We start from the raw sequence: 12,832 nt of genomic DNA, 5'->3' as shown, positions 1-12,832 counted from the left end.
CACCACGAGGGCAATTACAGAGACAGGAGGGGCCAAGGCATGGAGGATTTAGGGGACAGTGTGGGGGATGGAATAAGACAGAACAAATTAGGGAGAGAGAAAAAAAAAAAAAAAAAACATGTTCCATGGTTAGTGAGCTTTAGGAGATTTCTGTGCGTTTGGGGAGATGGTCCACCATGTCACTGGGCAAAGGGGCTGATCATAAGTCTCCTAAAGACTCTTCCTATGGTCACAGGGGGTCACTTCTCTAAGAGTGTGACAGGCCAGGAACCCCTTCTGGGCTCACCGTGGACATACGTTTTAAAACGCAACAAAGCATGTTGCTGTCTTTTCCTTCTCACACCTTTCTTTCTGAAGCTAGCTTTTGCTGGTCACATCAGGGGCCTGCAGGGGACTCACATGACATGACACGCTTTGCTAAGGTTCAACAACTTAAAATCACTAGCCTGAGGTTCCCAGCCTTCTTGAAGATTTGATGAAAACGCCCCATCTGGCTTTAAGCTCTTCTGGTATCTCGGGATGTTTGGGATGGAGGGGAGATGAATCTGCAGCAGGTGGCAGTGAACTCACACCCCAGATAGATCTTTCAGGGAAGGCTGGGGGAAGGGAGTGTTCTGCTGAGCATAAACCGAGTCTGAGGCTAGAAGAAGGAGTGAGACAGACTTCGTTTGGTGGTGGGTGGTTCAGAGAGATTTACTTCCAAGTTACAGCTGTGTGGTTTCTTCCATGAAACCCAGTGGTGATTTCGTTTGTGCACTGACAGCTGGACTTCTTGCCTTGAGTCATTAGCCCTTTCCTTGGTTTACCTTTGCCCATGAAGTTTGGATGTTGATGCAGCCACGGTTGCACCTTTGGTAGAAACAGAGCTTGTTGCTGGAGCTGGCAGGGTGCCGAGAGATGGCAGCCAATGTGGCTCTGCTGTCTGCCAGGATGGATTCAGGAAGGCTCGGGGATGGTAGATGGTGAAACGGGGAACAGTGTCTGTCAGATCTCTCTGGTCTTTTCCACCTTCCCTTTTCCGTTCTTCCCAGCACCGTACCCACTTGTTTTCTTTATTATCTTCCAACACATTTCCTGATGGGATGTCTCAATCTGCCAAGTCATTTGGTGATACAAGGAATGAGGTCAGAGCAGAGTGGAGAGATATAGTGGACATTCGCCTGTTGTGGCGTTGCGTTACAGACCCATCTGAGGACAGTCAGGCAGCGCTGAGCATGAAGTCCACAGGAAGACCAACTTCTAGAGTGGGAGTTCAACCGGTCCATCATGGTGACCACCTTTCATACCTTCCCCTCCTTCCTGGTCTCAAGTGGTCAGCAGAAACTGAGAGCAATGGAGCTCACTATAAAACATTACCACTCTAAGTAATAAATGTCAGCACCCAGAAAGCCCATGACTACGGAACAACACACAGAGCTGGAGAAAGTGGCCTCGCCCTGTGCTGTCTCCTACTCCATGCTGTGTTGAGAACACTGATACTGCTAGCTCCTGGGAGTCTCCATGAGACCCTAGAGTGACTCTCTCCTTCTGACCAACTGGATATGAGTTTCACCACAATGTATGGGAGGGAAGGGTGCTGTGACTGAGCCCCCTAGGTTTGTATGGTTTCAGAACCTATTACCTGTATTCAGATCATGGCTATATGAAATGTATATACATCTCCTGTGAATGCTTTAGCCCTTACAGGGAACGCTTGGCCGTAAGTAAGTGCTGTCTTTTCTATTTGAGGTTAGAACTCAGTATTCGTATTCTTTCAATGAGCCGGTCTGCTCAGCTCCATTTTACTCTCTGGATAGAGTGGACAAGCTTTGCTGGGGTGGTGGCCCAATTCCATTAGCCTTGGTCTACAATCCACATGGAACATGGGCTTCTGCACTTTCAGGCCACGAAGAAGGCCAGCCTACAGTACACAACTCCAAATAGCATATCTAAGCTTTGTTCTTCTGAATTATTTATGCCGTACATGTGATTGCCTTTCTCTTCAAAGTGCAAATATTCTTCCTTCAGAAGGTCCTTCTCTCCCATTGAGGAACTCAGCTGGTCCTCTACAAGGTAATATCCAGATAGCATTTTGGGCTGTTTATTTAATCACTTGCCAAGAAAAGGGTGATCTTTAATCTTTTTAAAGACTCCATGGATCTCCTTTTATCCCTAAATCCCAACCCAGCACCAAAGCCTCCATTTATAAAGTGTTTAGATGATGGCTGAATTAACAAATGCATTGTTCCAGGACATTCACTGCATACTATCTGTGACAGCAAAAACAAATCATACTTTAAAGTCCCACAGCAGAGATGATAAAATAAACTGGAGTACATTGGTAGTATGAAATATTAGGTCATCATTAAAAATCATATCAAGAAACCACATTTAATAACATAGGAGAAATGTCTGTGATTTGTGTAGAAAAACCTCTAAAAATTATCGACATGATATACTGTAAGTCCTGTTAAAATGAATACAAATGTAAGTGCTGCCAATGGAGAAACTACACAAAGCGGAGACACTCACTTTTGAGTGCTATAGTTGCCGATGATTATCTGCTGTCTTATGATTTCTGGCATTCCCAAGTGTTTGTTAAGAAGACGACACTTTATGATAGAAGCCTTCATGTTTATGTTTGTTTATCTGTTTGTGTGCGGACTATAAACATTATCCGTTTTTAGTTGTCACATTTGCTTTTACAATGAGTAGGAAGACCAGCAACCCTTTTTTGGGAAGTGCATTCTGTCTTCAAAGAGCCTGTGCTCTGTTCTCGGCTTTACGCGCACAGGCATCTACGGCATGTCTGACCATTTCATACGTGCGAAATTTATTCCCGTCCCTGTTTTTTCTAACCCAGTCAAGGAGAAGAAGGTACTTTGAAATCTCTTTACTCAGCCTGCCAACGACACTAAACATGTCTGAATCTGGCTGTGTTCCAGTTCCAGTGCATGGCCACAGCAACATGGTGAGATTCCACACCTCTCCCTCACTGGTCTCATGGCTATGGAAATCATTATGAATACTTAATGTTCTAAGTAGTGAACGTAAACTTCTATAGAGAACCATGGTTCCTGAGTAACATTCAGAGCTGAAAAGAAGTGATCCAACGACCTACTATTAACCCTGGCTTCCGGCTCCAGCAAGGAAGCTGACAAGCATGGGCAGGAAGACCAGGACCATGGCTGAGATGTCTGCTCTGCCCACCCTCAACATTAGCACCCAGTTTGATCCTTTCTAGGACCAGTGCACTGTGACCTGGAGGGGTGGTGTATCAACAGACCCCCTTCTCTTGCCAGCATCCTAAGAGCCAGGGTGATCTAGGTACATACAGACGTGGCTCCATCTCTCCCCGAAGGGGGACACAGTGGCTACTTCTCTAGGGTCTTAGAACTGTGAATCATTTATCACATCGTGCCATGACTGCCTTCCTCCATGGGACTGGTCCTTCCAACAAAGGCCTTCCAGAGTTCCCTGGGGCCCACCATTGCCAGAGGGGTATCGAGCTGAAGACACAGAGGCCTGCTATTAGAGTACAATGAGACAGGCAAGTTTGGAAGGGCCCGGCACATGCACAGGGATTCAGCGCCCCCCCCCCTCTTCTTTCTCTCATGTGTGTTTGTGTGTGTATGCATATGTGTGTGTGCATGTATGTGCACATACATGCATGTGTGTATCTTCATTACATACTCCAGAGCCTAGCACAGCACATGGCATGTGAACCTTGAGCTCTGTTGGCACCTAACATATAATGACTGTCTGTATGGCAGGAAAGCCCAGCAGCAGTAAGATCTTAATTCCATTTCAGAGGCAAGAAAAACAGGCCCAGGGAACCACTTGGTGGAATTGGGGCCATCAGTGGCAGAGTCAGCCAGGGTTGAAGCGGTTTAGCACCCAGACCTTGTGCTAGCTCGTGTGTTCTGCTTCCTCCTGCTAGTCCTCATGAATATCTGTGAGTTTACAGAATAAGAGTGGATGGCAGAATGTGTGGGAACACAAACGAGGGGGCTCTACAGGCCAAGGGCAGCACGAGATGGCCAGAAAACAGATGCGAGGAGAAGAACAGGGGAGCGTATAGAAGAGCCATAGTGTTTTTGCAAGGGTCAGCCCACACTGGCACATGACAGAACTCGTGGGATGGGGTGGGCAGGCAGGGGAAACGTCTTTCTATGCCACTGTTCTCTTCCTGGCTTAGGGTCAAGTTCCCCAGGGGCTAGGCCACTCTGGAAAGAACGGGAGCAAAGCTGAGTTGTCCTTTCTCTTGAGACTATGGTCCCACCTTCCGAGGGAGCCGCTCGGTCTTAACACACTTAGCAGGCTTTTACTGGAATCAAGACACGTTGACACTGGCCAATGGACTGGATACTTTCAGGGTCTTCCCCCACTCATACCATTAGAACACACGGTTAATGGTGGCGTCCTGTCACTGTGTGCTAACCCTGAGGACCGCTCCCTGTGCTGTATCTCTTCCACACCCTCCTCACCTCTTTGCTCTGACAGGTTTAAAGACAGCTCCAGAGATTTACTCCCTTAAGGAGACAGTGTGAGAAACCGAGTGGTCCTTTTTCTTTTGTGTTTTGTTTTATAGTTGGGTGGGAATGGTGTTGTGCTTGACAGCAGTAACCTTCAGCGCCACCCATTAAACTTCCTATAGATTGCCCCTGATTTCTTTAACCTCTACACAGGAGGGAACTGAACTGTGTGAATAGAGGGATGTGGGTGTCGGCTTTCCCCAGAACAGAAAGGAGGATTTCCCAGAATGTACGCACACACGCACGCACGCACGCACGCACGCACGGGACACACAAAGCCCCCTGCAGGGCTCTGCTGCCGCTGCGTGTCATATCTCCTGACTGCCCCTGCGTTTCTCCCTCTCCCATCCCAAACACAGATACTCGCGGGTAGGGATGCAGCTGTGCAGGGGTCATGAAGAAGATACAGGACGAGAACAGATGCCTTCTTTTAAATGTAAGATCCTGGTATCCGTTACACATAATTGCCAGGGACCAGGCAGGCCAGGCAACCAGCAGGCTGAGGGGGATGAAAGAGCTTGAGAGTGGGAATCAAAGAGACATTCTTAGCTTTGCTTCCTAGGAGAGGAAACGGGGTCTGGAATAAACGAGACACCCAAAGGCAAAAGAATTATGGCCAGTGTTAAACTGGGTGCCTATGAGAAAATGGCCTGCCCATCTCCCGTCGACATATACAAATCCGAATATAAAGATTCTATAGGATATTAGCGATTGTGCTAGAACTATTAAGTTCTCTCAGACAGCAAGGCCTTTGAGACTGATCTGTAGGGGGCTGAAGTGTTTTTTTTTTTTTGGAGGGGGTTCGAGACAGGGTCTCTCTACACAGCCTTGGCTGTCCTGGAACTCACTCTGTAGACCAGGCTTGCCTCGAACTCAGTGTGCCACCACACCCGGCTCTGAAGTGGTTTTTAACTTATCTTGGGAACATGCTACTAGAGCAGCTGATATGGGTATAGGTGTGTCTTTTTATGAGAATATCTACTTTAGGACATCAAAAATGCCAGGCCAGATTCGGTTGGTGTCCCATAAAATGCAAATATAGTGAAAAAAAAAAGTCACATGCTTCTCGCGTGTGGGGTGGTAATGCTAAGGGAAAAACAAGGCTGAGGTTTTGAGTGGATGGATCCTTTCATATGGCTCACCTCACACTGAGTGAAGCCCTCACACTGACCTCTCAAAGACAAACAGAGCCACAGACTAAAGGTCTTGTCGTGTCATGACGCAGCTACCAACAAACACAGTAAACAGGGGATGAAAGCCAGGTTCAAGTGCCTATTAATCACAGTGCGATTAGCCAAACGTAGGCAGGTAAAGCCCCAGCACAGACATGTAGCATATATACTTTATTATATGTGCAAGTGTTTAACTGCATGAACCTGCACCTTAGATATGCCTAATGTCTGTGGAAGCCAGAAGAGGTCATAAGATCCCTTGGTACTGGGGTTACAGACAGCTGGGAGCCACCACGTAAGTGCTGGAGACGGGACCCAGGTCTTCTGCAAGAGCACCGAGCCCTTTTAACTGCTGAATTATCTATCTCTCTGGCCAAATACAGTGTCCTTTTACCAAAGCAGCTGTCACTTCTCACAAGAATACCGATTAAAGCCTGTGTCAGTTCACCGCCGAACCATTGTTAATGAATGATAATGTGTAAAACCCTGACCCCAGAGATAAATAATTACAGCGAAAACAATCTATACATCTTAACGAACCTCCTCTGGTTCACAGCATTCAATCTCATTCTCTGCACTAAGCTCCACTCTGCCAAAGTCCTGCCTTCCACGTTGCACACCGTCAAGGCAGGCGAGAAGGGACTCACAGCTGCTGAGTATGTGTGCCAGGCCAGGTGTTCGTGTATTCCAGTGGTTCTCAACCTGTGGGCCACCAGGACTCCTTGGGGGTCAAGCCACCTATGCACAGGGATCGCATACCAGATACCCTGCTTATCAAATATCTACATTACGATTCACATCAGTAGCAAAATGGCAGTTATAAAGTAGCAATCTCAGTAATTTTATGGTTGGAGTCACCACAACAGAAGGAGCTGTATTAAAGGGTCACAGCATTAGGAAGGTTGAGACCCACTGATGTATTCGCTGGTTCCTTTACCGTAAGTTCAGATGGGAAAGGTGAAGTTCACCAGGGTCAAACAGCCAGCCCCAGGCACACGGCTCTGGGTGATCATGTCGGAAATAAATTCTTTTGTGGTGGTTTGAAAGCCTGGTCTGTTCCAAGTCCCTAGGGCTAACAGGCTGGTGAGTGGGAGACTTCTTTCAGACAGTAGAGATATTCCTACAGGATGTTCAGCTCCACTCTCGAATGCGTGCCCTAAACAACTGACGGGTTTCTTTGTTTTTACACAGCTGCAACCGATGAACATTCCGGGAAGCCACGCAGAGGAGGCACAATTGCAGACGGGAAAAGAGAAGGAGAAGCGGATAGCTCACTAGCTGGCAAAGCCCTGGTAGATATGGAAAGAGCCCAAGTGAGCCAGGCAGGGAGGTGCCAGGGCAGTGACTGGCATGTGCCATCTGGCTATCCTCAGATCACTCACTCTGGGTATGAGCTGTGGCTCTCCTACTTGGCTGGAACTCCATGCTCATTGGTTGATTCTGAGCTGATTACAAAGTCTACCTCATGAGGCCTACACATGTAACTGTAAAGTCTAAAAACCTGCCTCCAAAAGATCCTATGACCTCTAACCTGCCCAGTCTACAATGCTCAGTTCTCAAGGAGGCCTCAGGGTTGAATGTCTTTGATAGGCCGCCTGTGTTTATGTGAATCATCTGGGTCAATCCAGTCAGCCCCTGAGGGTGTGACTTCCTTTCTCAGAATCTCAGGATTTCAAGGCATCCCCACATCCATGCTTTTATTCCTTTTCCAGAGGAATTCCAAGGGAAGGGATGCCAAGACCAGGAAACTGAGGCCCACTGCGCTTTGCCCAGCTTCTTAAACTAGACAGCAGCTTCCTTGCAAGGCACCGAGGACCTGGCTCTAAGCGCTGGATGGGGAGGTTTGGGTTGAGCATATGGAGTCCTGCAGGACAGGATTCTAAAGAGGGGCATTGGGGTTAGACATGTGGGCGATGTACTGTGGGGCTGGGGAGACGATTCTGCCAGTGGGGACAGGGCCGTGTGGCAGCTTTGCTCACCAACTATCCACCCAACTCACTCATCAAAGCCAGGGAAACCCCACACACGCAGAGAGCCTGCTTTCATTAGCCAGCATAAAAAGCAAGCAAACAAACCCGGCAAATCCCAGCATCTACACAGTAAGGCTGTCTAGAACCTTAACTCAGTACAATGGCATGGCAAGGGGGGTGGGGTGGGGTGGGGTGGGGTGGGGTGGGGTGGGTTATATGCAATGTGGGTCTACTCATGGCCTCTGTATTCATGTGCACAGGGCAGAGAAAGTACCTCCCTCTATCTAGCTCCACCCTTTTCGCCTGCTGACTTAGTCTTTAACTAAACCTGAAGACTTCGATTTCTGTTAGGCTGTCTGGCCTGTTCTCCCCGCCTCCTCCAGGCTTTCGTCTTCATTCTCCAATGATGGGGTCATGGGCACACATGGCCATGCCTAGATTTTGGGTTTGTTTTCATTTGGGTGCTGGCAACCTGAGCTCGGGTCCTCACCCTTGTGCAGGGAGCACTCCTACCCACTGGGCATCTCCCCTGCCCCGAGGTGGGCTTTTAAGCAGGGCGTAGCCTCACCATCCCACAGGTGAGGCAATGAAGATCACAAAGGTCGTGTGACTTGTCAAGCTGTGAGGAAATAAGTCACAGGAGTCTACGATTTGAACTGTGTCTCCCACCAGCTGCCTCATTCTCCAAGACATGTCACCGCCTGTGCTCCTGAGTCCTCAGCCCGAGAGCACACAGTGGTCTTAGGTCCCTCTGGAATCCCTTCCCACCCCCCCTTGAACTCTGGTGAGCGCACTAACACAGCAAGTCCTCCCTTAAGTACCCTATGTTTAAAAGCTGTCGGGGAGGAATCTCAATGAGGGAGACTTGGGCGCTATGATTATTATTAGGCTTTGTGCTGCATATAATTAAAACAAGAGTGAACGTGAAATATATAATTTCTTCTAGTGCGGGCTTAATCAAGCATTCATTACCACGTCTGATACTGTGTTTTGTGAAAGGGATTGCTTAGTAGGCATTTCCTGTAAGGACGCTAATCAGATAAAACAGAGATCCAGAAGAGTTTGGAAAGGACAAGAACAAAGCCACCAAAGCACATGGAGGGACAGTTCTCAGCAAGGTGTGTTACTCCATCCAGAGCAGGAAACCTCCAGGGCGCTACTCTCTGGGATTTGGGTATCTAAGGAACAGTAAGAGGAGAAGCCATGGTGCTAACAGGATCTGGCACCATTATTCCTTACACAAAGAACATGCAGGCACACCACGCGACTGGTTGGGCAGAAAGCAAAGGTCAGAGCTCTCCTAATGGCCTGGCTGGGCATGAAGAGTCCTCTTTAGCATGGCAGTCATTTGTCCCCTGCACCGACAAGCAAACGTAATGCATACTAATGTGAGACACGGCTTAGCATGGTGACTGCTGCCACATTTGGCCTCCCAACACATGTTGTTTTGGAAAAGTAAAGGTCTTGAGGGAACCCACTGCAATTAGAATTTTTGATGAATGGATGTTTAAGCTGTTTTGTTTTTTGTTTTGTTTGTTTTTTTGGTAAGCAAAGGTAATAATAATAATGGTGAACATCTATCATAGGATATACACTATGATAACATTATCAAAGCTTATATTAAAAATCTATTGAATAATCTCAAGCCAATGAGACCAGGGCTTCTGACTTCTTTACGTTACAAAGTGCCATGCCCCTGGGATTCAACCAACATCCAACAAGAAGTGCAAACACCAGGTTGTGGTACCTACATTTGCATCCTCGTGGCTGTGGCCGTTCGTCTCCACCAAGTCCTTGGTACCTTTTAACTGCAACATTGAAGGAAAAACAACAGAAAAGAATAAGCAAGCATATCCACTAAGCATACATCATCTTGTTAACTCTGCTTCATCTGAGGTTGCGTTTCATAAAACTTCCGAGGACAAACAGATGGAGCAGATAATTACAATGACTCTTATTGAAACTGCTTCGAGAGCAATATTTTACAAAGCTCGGGGGCTGGCAAAAATAAATAAATAAACAAACAAACAAATAAAAGGCGATCTTGGCCATTATTTCTTAAGCAAGATTAGAAAGCAGTTTTATAGACATAAGACATATAAGATTGGTTCCTCAGCATGCTAAATGGTTTCATTTCCTGGTGGGATTGCCATTAATTTAAACCTTGCAGTGTTTGTGAGTTGCTACCAGCTAATGATGTTATGCTAACGATCACTGGTGAGTGACGGGCTTCCAGCCACAGCGCATGCTGCAGTATTGCCATAGACATCCTCATTGAGGGCTGGGCTGAATCACAGACACTGGATAACAGGGGGAGACACTTTGTGTCTTTCAGGAGAAGAACAGAAAGACATCTCTCCCAACGTGGAAGCTTTAGAAATAAAATTCTTTAGCAAATGAGATTTTTTAAAACCACCCCCATTCTGCTTAAGACTAACCAGCTACTGAGGGTTTCGGGAAAGCTCTGGAGTTGACATTCATCGTGTCCTGACTCAGGGCAGACCTACGGTGACAGAGGGCAGTGGAGGAGGGAGAGCTGGCCTATCCCTGGATGACCCTTCTCTTAGTTTGTGATGCTCGGGCAGCATAGTCAGTCCGTGACTTTCTTTTTCTTTTTTCTGCCCAATGGAAAATACTTACTATGGGAAAGAATTTAGTAAAATCTGAAGGAAAATAAAATCATATATGCAACCATGCTTGATTCAGAGCATTGGTTCCTTATGGCTATTTGTGCATACTGGAATCGGAGAATTGGGTTTTTAAGGCTATCCTTAACTTTTGTGAGAAAGCTATGCCAAGTGAGGGGTTTTGCTACAGGGACAGTGACATGAGGATTTGAGGGTGAAGCAGCTGATGATGAAGCTAAAGAGGTTTGGGTCATTGCCACATTAACTCAATTAGGCACAACAAAAACATGTTCCATCCTTCTTAGGGCTGTATCATAGGTGGTTGTATGCTTGACAAATATCAGGGTGTGGTGGAAATGCAAGATACAGGAAAGTGCAAACAGGCATATGCTATGCCATAGTGATGAGAACGCTACTGGAGTGTATAAGGATAGATTGTAAATAATATTCTTTCCAGGCTTAAAATTTCTTATTATGGAATTCCTCATCTTCCTTTTCAGTCCCTTTGCTGCTCATCTCCCTCTGTCTGGAAACTCCACCTGTGCATGTGTGCATCTCTGTGTGTATGTATGTGCACTTGTGTGCATGTATGCACATGTGTCTGTGTATGTGCACACATGTCTGTGTGTGTGCCTGTGTACACATGTCTCTGTGTGTGTGTAAATGTCTGTGTGAACATATGTGCATGTCTGAGTGTGCATGTTCACATGTCTTTTGGTATGTGTGTGTGTGTGTGTGTGTGTGTGTATGCCAGTATGTGTCTATGTGCATGAGTACACATGTCTTTGTGTATGTGTGTGTATGTCTCTCTCTGAGCATGTGCTTTAAATGTTTACTAGCACACATATGACAGGTGATGTCCTACCCTCTTAAATGTATTCCAGTCTTCTCAGTGTCCATTTTGCCACACAGCTGCTCCCTTCCACCCAGGGAACTCCTGCAGGCCCTCTCATTGCAGTGAAGGCTCCTGGTCTTGCTTTTTGTTCCCAGAGTCACTCTCTATGCCTTTGGCCTATTGTTCTCCCTCCCCCAACCCCCAGCTAGAGATGGACATCTTCCCAGGCCTGGGAGATATGGGTTATGAACTATAAGTGTAGAATGATCTCTTCACTGCCAAGGAGATGAAAGGCAGGAGCGTGTGGGACTGGTGGACCTGGGAACCCGAGAGTCATGGAACAGACCTGAAGAGCAGGCACAAAGCCTAGACTGGTCAGGATTCACAGACAGAGGCAGTTGCTCTTGGAAGCACAATTCCAGAGGGGACATATGTTTTCATGTGGTGGGAGTTTGAAAGAGCCGTATCTATGATGATACCAAAAAGATCTTCTGGCTTGGAGTTACTCTATACAAATCCAGAGGAAGGCTCATGAGGCCGTGATTGGGTATGTGGGAGGGACCTATCTTGCTCAGAGGTAGAACATGCTCACTGCATGTGTGTTGCCTTCTACATGGCTGGTAGGGACAGCAGGGGCAGGGTTTGCAGGCTAACTGCTCAGTAGTAGCAATGGTACGAGTGCATCTGGCTGCTGTGTGTTGCTGGCCTCCACGGGCTCAGGTATTCTTGGTGCCTTTGTGTGAAAAAGCCATTCATTTCACATTACCATTGTAGATGGAATAAACATGTTTTTTCCCTCAGTCATATTTTATAGGACTTTAGCAATTTTGGTTGTTCTGCGTCCTTTTCACAGCCCCCCCCCTCTCTCTTTTTTTAAGTGATCGAGAGTGGCGTGGGATGCTCCCCCAGTGTCTGTGCCAAGCTTGCTTCTTAAGACCACATACCAGCAAGCTGCCCCTAATATATTCTGCACAACTCATCTCTTTTGATAAGTGGGCTTAAAGCTTAAATCAGAAAACAGGATTTGAGTCATCTAGAAAAATAAAAAATGCATGACAAGTAAACTAGTGAAAGCTATCGAAAAACACAAAACAACAACAAAACAATAACCCCCCAAAGCAGAAAAACCCAAACCACTGAGAAGAACCTAGTGACACAGCTGTCTGGGTGGTCCAGATCACACATGGACTTTGCTTTCATGATGTTGAGGTGAGGGTGGCGGGCACAATTATACAGCCGAGGAGGAGGTCACTGTGGATTTTATTAGCCTCAGTTTTCAGCTCTAGCTAACATATCCTCACCTGAGCAGAGTCAGCCCCTGTGTGTTGTTCATGGTTATATTTATAAAGCATTTTCCTCCACATCCGTGAATGTTCTCGAATGACCTAACAAACATCACTTTCTCCTCAAAAGGTAACGAAGTACATTTGTACAATTCCAAGTCAGTTATGAAGTGACTGAGTCACATCTCCTTTGAAGGTATTTACATGGTATAAAGTTCTCATAACTGTATCTGAGTACAAACTTTTAAACAATTTCTATTTTGGTGAAAGAGGGTTGGGGGTCCCTATCTTTGTTCCCTTGACACATCTAATTAGCATTCATCACTTACTGGCTGGAAAGCACTCCCAGGGCACCCAGGCTTCTCCAGGAGAGACAACGAAGCTCGACTTCACTCTGCCGACCCATCTTTCTGCTGACCCATCTTCCCCTA

General features: G+C 46.7%; 1 protein-coding gene across 5 annotated transcripts in view; it reads right to left on the bottom strand.

The window, feature by feature from the left end:
* Window positions 1–12,832, bottom strand: part of Enox1 (ecto-NOX disulfide-thiol exchanger 1) — a 549,637-nt gene that overhangs the window by 43,012 nt on the left and 493,793 nt on the right. For all 5 annotated transcript variants that reach the window (XM_021202858.2, XM_021202859.2, XM_029541528.1 and 2 more), the window contains one exon: window positions 9,408–9,464. In XM_021202858.2, the coding sequence (XP_021058517.1) occupies window positions 9,408–9,464 (57 nt within the window). The remainder of the gene's footprint in view (window positions 1–9,407; window positions 9,465–12,832) is intronic.

The sequence above is a fragment of the Mus pahari genome, chromosome 8, assembly GCF_900095145.1.
Source record: "Mus pahari chromosome 8, PAHARI_EIJ_v1.1, whole genome shotgun sequence".
NCBI classification, from domain to species: Eukaryota; Metazoa; Chordata; class Mammalia; order Rodentia; family Muridae; genus Mus; species Mus pahari.
Note: the sequence above shows the minus strand (reverse complement) of the source record. Positions and strands in the feature narration are given on the sequence as shown.